General features: G+C 35.1%; 1 protein-coding gene across 1 annotated transcript in view; it reads right to left on the reverse strand.

The window, feature by feature from the left end:
- The window catches only part of LOC132696321 (uncharacterized), a 175958-nt gene that overhangs the window by 125819 nt on the left and 30866 nt on the right, over window positions 1-19273 (reverse strand). Inside the window, exons 5-6 of the mRNA XM_060661075.1 lie at window positions 15703-16341; window positions 9702-11382 (exon numbers count right to left, since the gene is read on the reverse strand). Coding sequence (XP_060517058.1) covers window positions 9702-11382; window positions 15703-16341 — 2320 coding nt within the window. The remainder of the gene's footprint in view (window positions 1-9701; window positions 11383-15702; window positions 16342-19273) is intronic.

Raw genomic sequence — 19273 nt, forward strand, 5'->3', positions numbered from 1 at the left:
ACTTAATAAAATTTTAATCCTTGCCTGCGAAAATTAACAATAGTTTAATAAAACTACAGGAAAATAGAAAAATATATTTCTTAAAACAGGCAACTAGATTTTCTGGTAAAATTGCAGAAGCTTACAAATTCTTACTTCGCGCTGTGATTGAAATTGTCTGCTAAAAAAATTCCTATTTTATCATCGTCATATTTTCGAGAGATAAGACTAATTATTTTGTTTATTAAGCCCCAATTTCAGGTCGCAATTTATATTTCAATCTATTAGCAAAACTTTTTTCTTCTATCAAAAAACATTGTCCTTACGCGGCTACTAGTAAGAAATGAAGGTGTGAAATTGTTAGGATTAATAACCTTTTTTTTTTACTTTCTCTGTCATTTTGTGCCTTTTGTGCTTTAAGGTAACAAACCTTTAAAGTTAATTCCTTTTGCTTTCCTTTATCCTTAATTCCTTATATCGCATACAGCCGATATTAGGAACTCTATATTGAGAACCAACCCGTCCTTAAAATTATGATTTTTACATCATTCATGCTATCCTACAAAAGAGACAATAAAAACCAACAAATAAATATCTGCAAGAAAAAAGACAAATATTTTAACGTTAGTTTTCAAACAAACATTTAAATGCCAAATAGCGAGTGTAATTCCTTAATTCCATTAAAATTCAACAACTTCAAGGCCCGATTTAAGAATTAATTCTAGAACAACCCATAGGAAAGGCAAAACAAATCAATCCTGCAAACCGAAGCTTAAATGCTTCGTAATTCAATCCGTAAAGAAGTTAAAATGTGGGTCGCATTATCCAATTTCAAAGATTTCAAAGTTCCAAGTAGTAGCGTATAACTCCTTAGGGATCAGTTCGGGCTGATATATACGTGTACGTACGAATAGCCATTTCTGTTGCAATTGAAATTTTTGATTCGATTTATTTTTATTATCGCTAGCGCACCGACAATGAAACAAACGTTCATAAAAACGGTACCTCACCCAAACAACGGACATTTTCGTATTGTTTATAAAAACAGTTAGCGGGCAATAAAATGTTTAACACAAGTATCGTGTATCTAACGGAATTCAATACCTGCTGTGTACGGACGTTGTTTACAGCAGTAAAATAAACTGCGAGAGGAGAAAAAAGTATTATACGTGCTTTGTTCGTGTCCGATGCAATAAGTTAATTAATTATTTAATTGTTATAATGCCCAACGAGCCAGTCTAATTAAATATAAGAGTTAACAGTCGGGAACAAAAAAGTATGCGCTGTAATAGAAAGATTGCTGATAACTTTATACGAAAAAGAGACCAGATAAATCATCGATTAACTCGGCCTCCGTAGAAATAAAAATAATAAAAAAACACAAATAATGATAATATCAAATTATACTAAGTATAAACTATCATATATTTAGAGGATACAAAAAAACATCATCAATAAAAATTAAATTTAAACAACGTCACTTGTCATATAAGCATCAACTTATGAATAAAAAGGAGTGAAAAATGAATCATTAAATGCATCAAAAATCATGGTGAACGCTATGGACATTTTGGTTGCAAGTGGTTGGAACTTATTATGACATTTCTGCATAAAACTTCATTTCAAGCACCCTTATTTTAGGATATTTATATCTATTTATTGAATAGGTTTAAAATTGAAATTGACAACGACTGGGGAATCCACATTCACATTTACTCATCTAACACAACACTTCCTTAATAATATTTTCATCTAAAATCAACCTAAATATAGTTAGCGTCTTAACAACATCATCGGTTTCCTCTGTCGGTGGCATCAAAGGAACCATATGTATCACGAGAGTAGAGCACCTATCAGCATTCCAACGGAACTTGCGATAATTAATTTCCCAATTAGATACATAGAAACAGCATTAATAAACTGCTTCGATACAACAGTCGTTTGCTCTAATGCAGCAGTCTATTGAGTTCATGGTGTTTACGCGAGATAACGGCAGTATTTTGTTACAGTAATGAATTGTTTCTTCCAATTTGCTGGTCTAACAGATAGTAATACAGACGTTGGGACTGGCGCTTTTGGATCTATTTATGTATAAGACATCTTATTTTGGTCACCGAGATCACGTGTTCACAATTGAACTCTAGTCATTTTGTCTGGTAGGCACGGGCACAGTATCCCGCTCCTGATATATAAAAGACGCTTAAAATTAACACCACACACAACCACTGAAATATATTTTTTTAGAACAGAACACATACAGTTTAGCATTAAACGATTTTCTATATAATATTGTCATCTAAATCGTTTTGGCATATGGTTCGTGCCTTAACTTAAAAAAATACCCGCGAAATTTTGGGATTCTTGACACCGAATCATCATCGGACTCTTTCGTAAATGTATGCAAATCTCTGATAAAAACCAGTTTAACAAAGTTTCAATTTTGTATTCAATATTGATAGGCTTTTCTTTTGTTTTTTGATAAATTGTTTACCGCTGCCATACATCTTCTAAATTTATGGTACTTCTATTTTGATAAACGGATATTCTCATTATTTTGGACCACCCTGTACTTTATTTCAATTTTAATTTTTTTTTTTAATAAGAAATATTCTAAAATACTTTTTTGCCAGTGACTAAATTTATCTATCCACTACACCGAAAGTGCAAGTACAATAGAATTTGGAGTAAAATTTAATTGTCATTGGTTTTTTCCTTACTTTTGAATTCTAGTTGTTAGTTGCACAGAAATAAACTTTTTCTAGTGTGCGAAAAGTCTTATTTTACCACGTCAGTTTCGTTTCCCACGGATTCGAACTACTTCGGGCATTTCAGGGATATTACCGCAGAGCAATCGGATATTTTCGGAGATATTACCGCAAGGCTTGAATTTTGACGTTTTTCAATTCTGACGGTCATGTCATTTAATGTATTTGTGTCGTTTTGCAAAAATGTACTCCACTGCGCTCCGCTCGTGCCAAATAAACTCGAGACTCAAATGTCCTTTACCAAACTTGTCGCATAATATACCATTATAGGCCTTTCAGCATACTTATATTAAAATATATTTTATTATTATCGTATTGGCAATATACAGCAGATCGCCTGTGAGCGTTTATTGGGACACACAATGTTTTCTGTGGTACGTAAACCATATGTACGCCTACAACAACAATTAGCTATTACCATAATACATCACCTATCGTGCAGAGTACAGTGGCCATTGCAAAAATATAAATCACGTGCTGAAAAACGTCATCGACTAACGCTTTCATGTTTATACGTACAACTGTTTCACTAGTAGCAGTTAAAACAACGTGTTGTCGGCCATATTTTCGCGACAAATTATGACCGTGCAATTAATTAAACTGCATTTAACAACACATTTTACTATTCATGTACAACGACACAACCGTTCAATTTTTAAAGGCACTTTAAATCTTTTCCAATTATCGCATACAATTATTTCAGACGCTTTAAACGCAGGTTCACTCAAGGGTCATTTATCGTGGCGTTTTTTGATAATTCGCGGCGCAAACCCTAGGTGTTTGACTAATTCGATTTTTTTGTAATGCCAATAAATTTTACTTAATATTAATAAAAACACATCAATGAAAAAAAAAAATAATGACGAACATCAAACTTTAATACAATATAATTATTATACAAAAAAACTCTATATTTACAAACAGTTTATAATTAATTCATGAAAACGGTTTAATAACACTACACAAAATGTAGAAACATTTTGAAATAGTTACATTTAAGCAAATAAGAAAAAATAATACAGGGTCTTCCAAAAGTAACAATTAACCAAAAAAAGTTATTTATAGATTAAAACAAAATATTGTTATCGCATTTTTTAAAATATTTAAGTTTGTTTGCTTGAAAGAAACGAAAATTACTTAATTAGTCTATGATAAGGAAAACGTTCATTGTACGAAATATATTATGGGTTCATTTTAATAGTTTGGGCTCTCCCTGGTACACCGTGCGGCGAGATTTTGAGAGTGGCGATGGAAAATTTACCCGTCAAGAAATATTAGTGGCAATTCGAAGACAAAAGTTCCCACGAAACACAGGATATTACGACAAAACGAGTTTTAGAATGCGCCGAAGCAAAATTAACGTCCACCTGCTTAAAGTCGAGCGAATTGCCAGGTTTGTGTGCCTTTCACTACGATTCGGATCATAATCTATCGATTTTTTCGAGAGATTTCGACTGTCCAATTATTTCGGCAATGGTTAAGAAACTTTATTTTGAAAGATTATGGAGATTAAGTCTTAAAAATCCGCTATATCGGTCAAGAGAATAACATCTTAACGCCAAAAAAAACACTAGCAGTTCACCTACAAATGAAGCGCGAACGTATAACAAACAAGTAAAGGTTATAGCTGCATTCATTTCAGCGCGGTAAAGAAAATATAAAAACATTTAATTCGGGATATAACTTGCTCGTTGTTCTATCTCTGCAAGGAAAGTGGTAGGGAATGTTGGAAACTTTCCGGAAATAAACATCGATAACTCATTTTTGTTGGCTTTGCCTAGGTTATCGTGCTATCAGTAGGAATATTGCGATTACTTGCGTTGTCACCAAATAGCGATTTCGAACAGTTAAAACTGCATCTAAATATCAGAACAAAAATATGGATTAAAGTAGGTAAAACTAAAAACAAGTTGAGTTTTGTGAAAAATTTACACTAAACAAATTGTTGTTAATACCTAGCATACCAAATCATAATTAAAATTGAAATTAAAATTTGTTACTTGTCTTTTTTACTTATTTTACAATACCTCAGAGGCGCAGAAAATTATGTACAGTAGTTGACAATTATTAGGTTTTGATATCCTTGCCATTACCACTTATTTTTTCATTAAAAACTAGTTTTAGTTAACTAACCAAAACTAATCAATTTCTAAAAACTAACTAATTTTATAAATTATTTAATTAATAATAATAATAAAAACTGCTTTATTGCTCAACAGAAAACAATTCATTTACAGAGCAACGTATAGAAATATCAAAACAAAAATAATACTTAGTAACGGAACTAAATTCTCCAACAGCGATATGCCCTTTGGTACACAATTAAGACAGTTTGCAATCTACGTTGAGGTTATATACAGCTAACGTGACCCCAAACATATGTTTCTCAATCCATTCTGTATGCAGTTAAATATATCACATACATTTGACAAATTATTACAATTGGAACACGGTACTTTTTAACAGATTTTTTTCTGTCGTTAACACGGTAAAAAGTGTCTTTAGTGCGAGAATTTAACCGTGGTATACGAATATTCAACTGGGAGAGTTTATAAGGTTTCAACAGAGCTAAAGTATAGGGTCTTCAAAACAAGGATATTTGTAAAAGGTTTACAATTACGCACAATAAAACCATAATTACGATTAGCCGCAGGTACAATTTTCGCTATATGATTCACACACGTAAGTGTTTGATCGAAATTGACGTCTACATCTTTAGTCTCTGTACAACGATCGAGACTTACATTTGAAATTCGATATGGAAAATCAGTAATTACATCTTTTCGACTGAAACTCCCTTCTCTATGTTAAGGTGTAAATGGTTTAAAGTACACCAGTGAAATAGTGTACACTCTGCAAAGTAACGCAGTCAGCTACACAGAAAATGCAAATAACAGTGTTTGAGTATTGCTGAGAACTGAAATAACGTTCTCAATAAATTGGAACCCTGCGACACCCCTGATATTGTGACGTATTTATTAGATTTATATCCATTGTAGTACACGCATTGCAACCAATCCAAATCTCTTAAGTTTTTGAAGTAAAGTAGCGTGACTAATTTTGTCAAAAGCCTTATTAAAATCGGTATATACATCTACCAGACCTTGATTATCTAGCACTCTTGTTGTATACTCCGTAAAGTGTACTAGATTGGTAACCGTAGATCAGGAATTATAAAAACCATGCTTTACTTTGCAGAGTTGAAAATGTGATCGGTCTATGATTACTTGATTTTTTTTCTTTTAAGAATAAGACACACTCTTAGTTTCTTCCAGTATCCAGGGTCGATTACAGATTACAAATTTTAGATTCTAGATTAAATATCACCGATAAATGTTTGTAGAAAGCAGTAATGAAATTTGTAACCAAAAAAGATGGAATTCCATCAGGCCCTGAGAACATTTTATCTTTTAATTTCCTTAAAGCTTTAACTATTTCATTTTCGGTAATTGGATAGAGATTAATGGTATTCGAGTTCAAATCTACATCGTAAGCAGTGCGACAAGAACCGGGTGGAAGTAATGCACTCTTAAAAAATTAGCAAACGTTTCCACGATGGTTTCGAGGATCATCAAGAGGATTGTCGTTGTAAACCACGGAACCGGGGATTCTGGTTATATCTTAATCTTTGAAACTCGATCGGTTTTTTTGTATTTTTTGTGAATTTTAGCATAGCACGTAGCATATTTACGGGTGTAATTTTTGAAAACACTTCGATAAAAAAATTTCATACAATCTCTCATTGAACCTCGGCAATCCTTCATCCACAATGTAGATTTGAACTAAGAACTCCCAACTGCCATGTAGAAGTTCAGCATATAATGTAACGTAATTTGCCTTTCTGAAATTGTAACATTTTTGAAATGTATTAGTTATGAAAATCTCTTTTATTGTGAGTTGAGGAATGCGAATTGTTAACGCAGGATGATCTTCGCTTTCTTTAACAAGAGTTACAATATCGCCGGCTACCGAACAGTTATTATTTAATACCACTAAATCAAGAAGATTTTCCTTGTTGTTTAGTACAGAATTGTATTGTTTTATGTTAAAAAAATGTACCATGCATTTGATAGCAAAAGTTTTTCGATCACTGTTGCTATAGTTAACGTATTCAATATTAACAAAACAATAACATTATTGCTGTCAATGGGTAAAAATGCTACATAGTAATCATTGGATACGGAAGGTGGTAGATACAATATTGCTATAATTAATGAATTATTTTGTAGAGTGCACTTTTAGGAATTTACAAATTAGGAAATCAATGTTCCGAAAATGTTGATCGAAGTAAGCAGTTTCACCAAAAAAGCCACTCCACCCCCAAGTTGTGAAATGCGCGTATTTCTTCTAGGCATTGGATTAAGACGAACTATGGTTTAAATAAGACATTTTTAAGGCAACAAACCAACCGCAGTAGGAAAATACAAATGTTAGGTAAATTCGAAATATTAATAATAACAAATTTTTATTTTAAATTGATTTCTGAAATGCCTTTCCACAATTTACAACCTAAATATCTCAATTGGTACTAAAATTGTGAAACGATTAGTGACCAAGTTAGTGGTAAGTAAAGGTAATACTAAATATTTGAAAACTGTTGATAATGTTAAAATAAAGTAATGTCAGCCATGACGTGGCGGGTGTCCTTCGAAGGTTGTAGTAGAAAAAAGTAATAAAGACGTGTGACAACATTTGATTCCGATTTTAAATATCATTTAGCATTTGAATAAGAAATTTGGAGGCAGACATCAATGAAGTGAAATGTAAAACTTCAACATATTTTTATTGGGTTTTTATTTAAGTAATATCGTAAGAAAAGTCATATCGCTTTTTTTTGGAACATTAATTTATTTGTGGTTATGTCATAAGATTGCGCCTTTTTAACGACTGCAAGATTATTTGGAAGTTATCAACATTTACTTCCGAAAATAACACCCTACACCCACATTTTTTGCAAAGATAGAGCAAACAAAAAAATCTGAATTTGTCTCAGCTTTAAAACAGAAGAAAAGAAGAAATTTTTTTGAAAATCTGTTGTCAAAAAGATAACAATCACGCCCTCTGGTTGACAATATGAAAAATCGAAAGTAATTTCCAGAATTATCTCTTGGCCGATTTTCTAAATAATGTTACTCTTACTGACACTTTTATAGTTACGAAATAGTCTGCTGGGCTTTGCTTGCAACTAGGTACATGCGATTTTGCTTAAGAGCATGTTATTGTTGATTATATTTGCCAACTTGCAGCCTCGGGCCACAATTATTATTATACATATTATCAGCTCTTGCATAATTGAGGATAATTTACTAGCGGTGAGAATGAGTCATACAGCTAGGCGGATTTTTCTCTCGATCTTTTGTTTATTGTTTTTTACAAGGCAATTTGCATTATTAAGATGGTTCTCGGCATACAGCGTAAACGTTTATGATAATAAGGCATCTCGTGTATTCTCAATTATTTTCAATAAAATTAATTAATTCTCGAAATCATATGTCCACTCCAAGAAAAAAGAGATACTTTTATGGTTATTCACGTCAATTTTGATAATCTCAACCAATGCAACCCCAATTTAACTATAGAGTAATATATACAGGCTTCGATTTAAAGATATGGAGTAATTTACAAAATGCGAAATGTGACAACACTGCAGCACGTTGCTAACATAAACATTTTCTTTACCGGGACAAAGCAGCAGAATTTGAAAAATGTTTGAAACATTCTCGCTATGACAGATTCCGGTTCTGTTATTGTTGTCTCTTTTAAACTGGGTACGTTAGACAGAGAGAAAGACGTATTATTGAATATGTCATATAAACAACACAATTTTAAAACGTTATGTTGTTTATTTAACTTTTACAATTGATCAATAAGTAGTTTATTGAAAGAAAGAGACCGTAGGTTAGGGCTTTTAAGAGGATTAAATTTTTAAGACCGTATAAGCAAGAAAAAGGGGGTCCTAACCTTTTGTTTTTTTTTTTTGTACTGATGAGACATGGATATTTGAAAATCGTACAATTGGTCTTGGCAAGATATTAATATAAAAACTGTAATAAACCACTAAAGTTCATGCGAACGGTAAATTAAATTTCTGTGGGAAGCTTAAATTATAAATGTCACTTTACTTACTGACTAGTCCACTAGATTTTAATGTAACTTATAGCACGTAGTATTTAAATTGTCTGATATATTGCATAACATTTTTCTATGTATTGGTTTTTGGGTACACTTTTGCAAAACAACACGAATACATTCACTGACATGACCGTCAGAATTGGCAAATGTCAATATTTAAACCGTGTGGTAAAATCTCCGAAAACATCCGATTGCTCCCAAACCGGTGCGGAAAAATCCCGGAAATGTCCGAAGTGGCTCGGATCCGTGGGGAACAACAAAACGAACGTGGTAAAGTGGCGCATCGCGCACGCTAGATCGGTGTGTAATTAGGCGTTTTACAGAAGGGAGTAGAAAAACGAATTTTTCATTGGTATGGTTATTATAAATTACTGGTGGAGTAAAAAAATATTAACTACCAATCAGATGGTATAAATTGCACATCGTTGATATGAAATTTTGAGTAATTGAAGTATCTGTACTAATTATTTAATTAATTTAATATATTTGTCGACCTGGACTTGGGAATGTTCTTCTCTGTGAAACAAATAACAGATGTGCGTTGGCGATCACTAATTCGAACTACTCCACCTTTTATACCTCATATTTTTATATCGGTAGTAAACAAATCGAATATAATCGGTGCTGCCGTTCTAAAAATAGCAACAAGCTTCGGCATATCGGGAGTGTCGACAACATGGCTCGCGTTTCGCTCCATTTAGGATTAATCGCGGGACACTTATCGACTCAACATCCTTACGCCTACGCAACGAGGCACGCCAGACCAAACAAACCCACCAAGGCAATCGATTGTTCCTATACGCATATAGGCTTTCCAACATTTACCTTCATCAACCGCTGCTTCTTCTTGGCTCGCGCTGCACTCCCTGCACACGGCCGTCCGTTGGCTCCTCCTCGCCATCTGTTGCAGGGCCATGAGCTGTTCCTCCCCCAGCTCCAGGTCTTTGTAACCCTCCGGCGGGCTCAAGGTCACGGCGTCCACGAACTCGATCGGCGGTGCGAACTTAGGACTCGGTGGCGTCTGGTCGAATCCATCGTAGCCCTGGTTGCAGTTACAATTCGGCTCACAGCAAGTCAACCGGACGATCTCGTGCTGATTACAGGTGCAGATACCGTCGTCGTCTTCGTCGTCATAATCGCACTCCTCGCGGATAAGGATAATATAATCGGCGTCGAAGAATTCGTTTTTGTTCTCGTTGAAGACCACGCGATTTGGTTTCTTCTCTTTGCCGCGTCCCGGCTTCTTCAGGAGCGACTTCAAGTTGTCCCGATCCGGATTATGTTTGACAGTTTCGGAAAGACCGCTCCCGTCGCCACGCATCTTGCCTCGCTTGATAACTATATAATGTTCTTCTTCTTCTTCGCAATCGCTGCACGCGTCGGATTCATCGTCTAGGAAGCCTGGGAAAGTGCTCACGTCGAATTGCGAGAAGCCGTGAGATTCTTCCGGGATTAGATCTTCCGGATCGCCATCGTCTTCGTTCACTACGTTCTGATTCGAATCTAAACTCAGAACGCCTTTGGTTTCGAACGAGGCGCCTCTTTGAAATTGATCGTAATCGATATATTTGGGAACGACAGTTTCGCGTGGCGAATCCTCAGTCAGTTCGAGGTCGTACGCGTGAGCCTCGAAAGAGCCACTACGAGCAAAACCACCTTCTAAGTCTCGTTTGACGTCCGCATCGCCGAGGTTATCGTCGGTCAGTCCAGCTTCTTTAAGCTTGCATCCCAAACGTTTTAATCTAGATCTACCTTCATCGGGACGCTTGTTTATATCCTTGCTGTAGAGGATGTCGGCCGCGTCAACCACTTGTTCCCGCCGATGCCTTGAACCGTCAAGGTCACTCTTGCCGTCTTCCTCCTCCTCGACAGCATCGAAGACTAGCCTACCGTTTCGGAAACTCCAGCACAATTGCTCGCGTTTCCGCGGCCGTTCTACGACTCCGTCGCTTCGGGTGGCATCTTTTGGCACCGTGTCACCGACCGTTGAGTCACAGACGTTGAGTTTGTCGTCGCGGCACTTTTTTACTGCTGCTACCGCCGCTGCTGATGGACTGGAGTCCTGCGAGTTCGGACAGTCGCAAGCGAAACTGGCGGAGCCTTTGGCCGTACATACGAGACTGCAGCTCAGCGAAGTTGCGCATCCGACAACGCCGACTCCGATCGATGAGGCCGTCTCTGGGACCCCGTCCGACGCACATGGATCCCCGTGGGTCGACGAAGGATCGTCGGGGATCGTTTTCGACGAACGACAATCAGCGGCAAGGAGGATTTCCTCGGCGTTCGTCGCGGACGTTCCGCCAGTTTCAACGTTTTCACTTTTCCAGGTCGCGGTTTGATCGTGGCAATTTGCCTGATGCGAGTTTTCGCAAATTTCGCGAGGCTCATCCTGCCGGGAAGCCGGGGGGTCGTTCAACAAGTTGCTCGGTACGCCACGCTCCGCACCGTCGGCGGTCGAGGCTAGAGGAGATTCGGTCTCACCGTCGATGCTCATCGTCGTACCGTTCTGTAAATATATAAATAATAGTATTCACGGTGTCGCAGCGTTTGGTGCACATTGATCGAAAAAAAGTTTCGAATGAATGTAACTTAAATGCTATATACTAGCTGTTCTCAATTATGTTCCGCTAATTTCTATAGCAAATAGAACTTAAAAAAATGCCTGCTTCTGGATAATGCCTTCTTCAGGATACGTAAACCGGCCCCAAAAAGTTATTTTTATAATTTCTTTAACTTTTTCTAATAATTATTAATGTTAAAAATTTCATTGCTGGCTATACATGTCACATGATCTTTTGTATTGTATTTGATTTTTTGTTTATTATTTGAATCATTAATACTTGCAGTGAGCGAGTGATGAATTATAACTACAACTTGACGTTGTGAAATATGTTATAATAACAATAATTATAATAATAATGTAGTGACCGTTGGCGGATGGATGAAACAATCACGGATCACTTTACTAATACTTAACAAAAATATTAACATATCCTGCATCTCACATAACCATAACATAATCGAAACTTCATAACTTTCGTAACACTCCCTAGTCAGTCGAACCAACATTTAAATCTAACAATGACAATAATCTTTATCATCCATTTGCGAGACAATTTTAGCCATCAATTTTATGATATCTATAAACTATAACTATTCAACTATATCCTCCCCAGTAAAGTAAGAGTAGGTAATAGTAAAACTACATAAACATTATATTCACTCTAACAAAAATTTATGTTTAATTAATATGTAACACTGTAAGGGACCAATACCGAAAACTTCACTTATTAGAGAAGTGATTAAATAATATCATCAAGTGATAGAGAATACCTTTGATAAAAAAAATTGCGGTAACTTGCATGAAAATTCAGTTTGCTCAGCAACTCCAGGCAGTCCACTAAGTTAATGCAAAATCTGAAATGAAAGCTACCTCCTTCGATTTAAGAGTGAGGCGGTCTCCTAAGCGCATGGAACATACAAACATACAAACAACAAATAATGCAAACATTTAAAAAAAAAATGCGTGTTTTCAATTTGGGTAATGTACTTGTTACACCACGTAGTAATTAAAAGTTACTAGATAATATTTGAAAGCGGCATTACGAACTAATAGCCCCCAAATAATTTTGCAAATGTATACATTCTATACATTTGCATACAACTATATTATTAATGAAAAACGAAAACATCAATGGCGCTAAATCACTACCCTATGGAGCGCCGCCACTAGCCACACAGACATAATTTTATGATTTTAAGGAAACCATTTTGTTCATGGGTTATCAAGTGTGTTACTTGACTAAAATAATTGGAGATATCAGATGCTTTTCCTTCTTTAAGTAATAGTAATATATTCACAAGTAAGTAATCTAATTTTTATTATTGTTATTATTATTATACCTATATCAAATTTAGAGCTCAAATTCCTTTGCTTGTAACATAAAAGTTACTGCTAACAAAAATTTAAGTTCAAATAATTTACAATATTTTTACTTCATAATTACGTATGAAAATTTTTTAGAATATTTTATTATTTCGGTTACAAATTATTTAAAAATTTCGATGAATACATTTATGCAAAGCACCGAACCGAAAGCGCTAGCCATAGCGAAAATGATAAAGAACCTAAAAACATCCTCATCCCACTGCAGAATCCGCCACAGAACGAGAGAATTGAGTGACGTGTGACTTGACCATCAGAACTAACACAAGCCAATATCTACAGAAAAGATCCGATAGCTGCCAAACCGGGAATCTTAGATTACTGAATACGAAAATATCATGTTTCACCCAAAAATAACATTACCCCATAACAAAAAACTGTTGGAGCAAAATAGCTGGTAGTCCTTTGGCAACGCTGCAGTACTAAATATCAATTTTTTTCAGGTTTTTACGAATATCGTCAACCGCACGCCCACAGCTAGACCAACAAAACATTGAGATAGTTACCCAATTTCTTAGATACTATATCACAGAACAGCCGGATCCACATAAAAAGATTAAGTGTAGAACTGAAACAGCTCGCAGAACTTGTCACAGAATAAAATCATTCTTCACTAACGACAGCTTAAACCAACAATTGCGTCAAAGAATGTTATATTTGGTGCGTGTTGTTATATGGAGCTGAGACCCCTACTCTAAAAGCAGATACGATTGATCGCCTAAAGTGAACAATGCTCCGAATACCCTATTAAGCTAAGCTTGGAGCTTGGAGGAGTCTAATACAAAATTCTTCTTACAATGGTAAAATCGTTAAACTTTGCAGAAGTTTTTACCACCCAATCAGCGGTGTCGTCTTACATTTATTTAGGTATCTTGAACCATTTCGAAGACAATACTTTTCTCGACTTCTTTTACACGGCCTTCTGGACGATGCGCTTTTGGATATATTTTATTATCCTAACTATCAATTTGAAGGTCATCTGAAGGGCAACATTTTTTCTTTATGTAATCAATACGATCTTCTTTGTGTATTTTGGCGCCCTTAATAGTTTCTGAATTAAAAACTATTATCCAGAATTAGAACATTTTCTAACAGAGGATCAGAATTTGGAACTACTTATTTAACGTTTTGTATAAGTATGTATTTTGCACTTTTGCGCTATCTCTGTTTTAGAGACTCCATATGACATCCAAGAACGCCGAAAAATATTACTTTATTTTCATTTCCTTACGGTCACGCGTTTTTCCGATTGGTTAAATCGCGGCAAAGAACTTTCAAATAGATTCGATTAGATCGTCAAACAACAACGTAGCGAGGTCGAAACGAAAACCTGAAAGACTCTAGCCAAAAGAAGGGCAACTAACTATACAAACCGAATTAGCATTTTAATTAAATTCGCCTCGCTAAGAGATTAAAATCCTCCCTTTGTTTGGACGAAAGCGGTAAAATAGGCCGTGTAAAAGCGAGGTGCAAAAAGTGTGTTTTTTTAGTAGGTGCAATTATAATTCGTGTTCATTGTTACGGGGCGACCACTTTGTTCGATACAAAACTTATCTATAGTCGTACCTCAAGGTACCTCCTCGTAATAATATATGAAATATAATATGAAATGCTGACAATCATACGTTTACTCTCTCAAATGAACAAAACCAGTCGTAAAAATGCCAGACCAAAACCGAACGATTTCTAAAGGCATTTTCAACGACTGATAGCAATTAACTGTTAATTATAGAGAAGAAAGTTATCTGCAGATGCAATTATTAAAAAACCTTGACCCGCATCTCAGTGCAATTTTTGTGGTGTCAAAACGTCGACCAATACACGAATACCCTACAAGTAAAAATACCGGAAAAAATAGCAAAGCGTATTTTTCTTTACCGTGGTGTTGACATTTTATATATTGCCGCAAAATGAAGTAATTAACTAGAGATATCTTTCAATGAGAAAATGCGTCTCCTATGATAGATAGAGAGATTTTTTTTTCAAGACGTCTCTAGAACGATGCAAAGCAAGATTAATTAAGTATATTATCAGTAACAAATAAAATGAAATATAGAAAACAAAAATTATAAAATATGTTTAAATGAGAAAATGCGTCTCTTATGATAGATAGAGAGATTTTTATTTCCAAGGAGTCGCCAGAGCGATGCAAAGAAAGATTAATAAGGTACATTATCAGGAATGAATGAGATAAAATATATAAAACAAAATTTCTAAAATATGTTTGAATGATGTCTCCTATGATAGATAGAGTCTCTAGAACGGTGCAAAGCAAGATTAATAAGTGCATTATCAGGAATGAATGAGATAAACTATCGCAAACAAAAATTCTAAAATATGTTTAAATGAGAAAATGTGTCTCCTATGATAGATAGATGGATTTTTTTAAAGCTTAGAACAAAAGTTTCTTGGACTCTCCTGAACATTAAAAATATTATAAATTTGCTGATACAGGGAGTCCCAAAAGTGTCCCCTCCCAAAAAATTTGGTTATTTTAAATGTATATTTCGATATTTTTGGAATCCTTGGTTAAAATAAAGATCACTTTCTTAAGAAATTCCTATTAAAATTTTGCATAGTTTAGGCAGAAACTGAGGATATGTGTTTTTTTTTCATATTTTGATTGTCCATCCTATGGTAGATAGAGTGCTTTATTTTCAAGCGGTCTATATAACAATGCAAAGCAAGATTGATTAGGTACATTATCAGGAACGAATGGGATAAAATACATAAATTAAAAATTCTAAAATATGTTTCTATAAGAAAATTCGTCTCCTATATCTAACTGATAAAGGGATTTTTTTTTGAAGCAGTCTGTAGAATGATGCAAAGCAACATTAATCAGGTACATTATCGATGCTTTTGATTTCCGATACTTACTCGACCAATAGATCGTTCTACGTCCTGAAACCAATCATCTCCACTCACATCCACTGCGTCCCTACTCGAAGAAGGCAAAACTTGTTCCGAACAATTACCGTTTGATGAACCGTCACTTTCCTCACAACTCACATTTTCGCAGCACTTATCGAGCATTTTCCGGGCGCCTCTGGTACCACACACGACATTCTCACCGGACTTCTTTGTCGCAGATGCCGCGCGGAACTTTAAATCGCCACTTTCTCCAATATTAATCTCGACGCTAGCACTATGACACACATCCGCGGCAACAGTTATCTCAGGTACGACCAGCAGATGTCCATCTTTCATTTCATCTCCGCCACCCCGGTACCGTTTGATAACGCTCTCGTTTGAGGGACAACGCGCACCTTTAGCGTTTTTGTCGCAGACAATGCCATATCTAGTTGGTACCGTACCACTCCCGCTGCCCACGTGCGAGACGCGTTTCTCTCGTTTTCGATTAGCGGCACCACGACGATTGTTTACCGGCGGTACTACGTCGACGGACTGAGAGCCGCGGGAACGTTGTTTTGATGACGTAGCCGTTGGCTTTTGTTTCTTCAAAGCGATGGAGGTTATAGTATCGGTTGGGCAAACAGGGACGGACGAGTGCCACTCCTGAAAAAGAAGTGGAGGAATTTTTTTAGTACCCACGGCTGCGTGCAAATGAAATGAAAATGAAGACAAAATCAATACTTTTGGCAATCAATTTTGCTACAATACCCTAAATAATTAATGTAATGATCCACTGTTATCATGTCGCGCGTCCTAATATGAGGGTCGTTCAATAAATCCTAGGGATTTTTTTTTATTTTTCAACATAAGCTCCTTTTAATTTGTTTGGGCGATTACTTCTTGGTTAGACGTGTCATCAAGTATGGAAACAAAGTTATTGGGAGCCAAATCTGGTGAATACGGTGGACGTTGAACTTTAATTCCATAATCTTGGTCATTGCAACTTCGCAGATGTTCACCCGTGCATTGTCTTGTTGAAACAGGATCTTTTTCTGTTTCACATGGGAAACTTTTTCGATTATTTCTTTGGTCAGCTCTTCGAATAACGACGCATAATGTTATCGTTGTTCCTTTTCCCAAGTTACCATTGTAGATTATTCCGTCAGCAGCCAAAAGATAGTAGGCATAACCTCTTAAACTTCCCCTGTTTTGACTGTTCTTTTGTATCTGGCAAGTAGTAATGTATCCGCATTTATCCAGCAGTCATATGTCTACACAGATACTTATCAGGATTAAGGAAAAGCGCCAAAATAGCTCCAGAGTTCACCACAAGATGGCGTTTATTCTATGAGCAAACGGGGCATCCATTTTGCCGTTATATTTTTCAATTTCACACCACAATTTTATTCATCGATCATTTAAAATCATTTCATGTATTTTTTCAATCAATGAGAGGGTCGACACTTCCACACTGCGTCCAGATTTATATTCACCTTTTGTCGATGTAACTCATTCAATGGCAAACATTTTTGTAAGGCCTTACTGAACGACCCTCGTAATAATGTTGTGAATACTTTGAATTCGCAATGACCAGATACATAAGTTTTTAATAAAATTAATGCTTCATCAACATGAACCAATCAAATAAATACGTAGTAATTACAAAAGCAAAGACATTACATTTAATTTTGTTCTGCGATGATCATCGGATATGCCAAAATATAAATTTCCTCTGAAGGAGTTTGCAGATTCACCAAATTCGTATACCCTGCAAAAATCGCTATGAACATATAACATATTATTAAGGAATTGTAAGTTAAAAAGATTTGCATATAATAATTCTGACGAATTTATAACAAAGCATTTTACAACAAAAGGCTTTGTTATAAAATGTGTCTCGATACGAATGATGTAATTTTTTGTAATTTAAGCTGAAGAAACCTCTGGACATTAGAAACCGAAACTAGTAGGATGCCCCTTAGAAGTTGGCATACATTTATTCTAGACTTACCTGTATTAACAATAAACTGTCAGCAAGGAGCCTCCCTTTAGTAATGTTTTTGTGATATATATTATTCTAATTACAGTAATACTATCTAGCATATTACATAATAGAAACTGTCTTTGTAATAATACGAAAAAATCAATGCTGAACAGTAGAAATCAAAAGTACACAATTATTAGTACTGTAGATGCAGTGTAGAAGATAATATATATAGATGTGTAGAGGTTTAGGAATGTCAGACTGTTCGTTGTGATTTCTAGACTTACCTATATCACCAATAAACCATGCACTAAGTAGCCTGTCTCCATAATATTTTCTGATATGAGTTACAATTTTGCATTAGTGCCATGATTATTAATGATTGTAAAGTTGACATTGAGCCAAATAAGATAATGTAAATTTTTCCTAGTAACAATGTAAAAAAAAATATTGTATAGAATAATTTTTATCTAATCCCAAAACATTCATCAAAATATTTACTCAGCCAAGGGCTAATGAACAAAATATTTATAGACTAAGAAACATCGTCCCGTTCATTCTCAGTCATTGTCATAATAAAAATATGTTCAACTGCCATTGTCTTTATTATTTATTATGGAAGTTCTAAAATCTCTTACTATTTATTCAGGGTGTTATTTTGAAAATAGCGAATTCCCGAATTATTAATTTTGTTATAGGCAAGAACCATTTAAGGTGGTATTTTTTGGTATTTGGTTTGTGTCTGGCTACTCATTAACCTCAGGTCAGTTATTTTTTTGTGTGTACACATATAGGATGTTTGCTTGGTAGACAATGATTCAGTGTAAATTCTAAGAGATTGTTGAAGTTCCATTGTCGTTATTATTATAAAATCAAAGGCATACAAGTTCGACAATCTTTTAGTATTTATACAGGGCTAGCGATTTTGTTCAAATCAAGAACCATTGTAGTGGTATAAAATGTAAATAAATCCTTTTTTTATACATTTGGATTAACGAAACTAATAGTGTCTGCTTACTCATTAATATCAGGTCAGTATTTTTTCCTGTGTACACTTACAGGGTGTCTGTAGGAAGGTAGTATACAATGATTCAGAAGAAATACTAACAGATTCTCCATATTATTAAAATAAAGACCAAGGGAGTTCGACGATCTCTTAGTATTAATAAAAAAAATTAGGAATAGTAATAAATCCTTTTTTTTAGTATTTGCATTCACTAAACTAATAGAATTCCGAGCCATTTGTACCGTTAATAAAGTAAGTAAGAGAATCATGAACATATGAAATCTAGGTTATCATAGCCACACATCACTCGTTCTTGGAATACTTTTTCAGTGCTTGGACTCCTATCTATCGCAGCTATATCGACCAGACAAAGAGTGCCAAAAAAAAATACAATTGAATTTTAATTACAGCCACTATCAAGATTTATAAGGTCACTTTAAACACGGCGAAATTGCTCAAATATAATTTTTCTTTAAAAAATTCTTCATAATCTTATCGAATCTTTCAATGCTAATCTTTATCAAGTGCGCTTTCTACAGAATGATTCTGATCAAACTCTCCAATTATTAGATGCGCTCGTATGTATAACAACTGTGCCTTTCTGC

This window comes from Cylas formicarius, unplaced genomic scaffold (genome assembly GCF_029955315.1).
Source record: "Cylas formicarius isolate icCylForm1 unplaced genomic scaffold, icCylForm1.1 PGA_scaffold_1__22_contigs__length_36826433, whole genome shotgun sequence".
In the NCBI taxonomy this organism is placed as follows: Eukaryota; Metazoa; Arthropoda; class Insecta; order Coleoptera; family Brentidae; genus Cylas; species Cylas formicarius.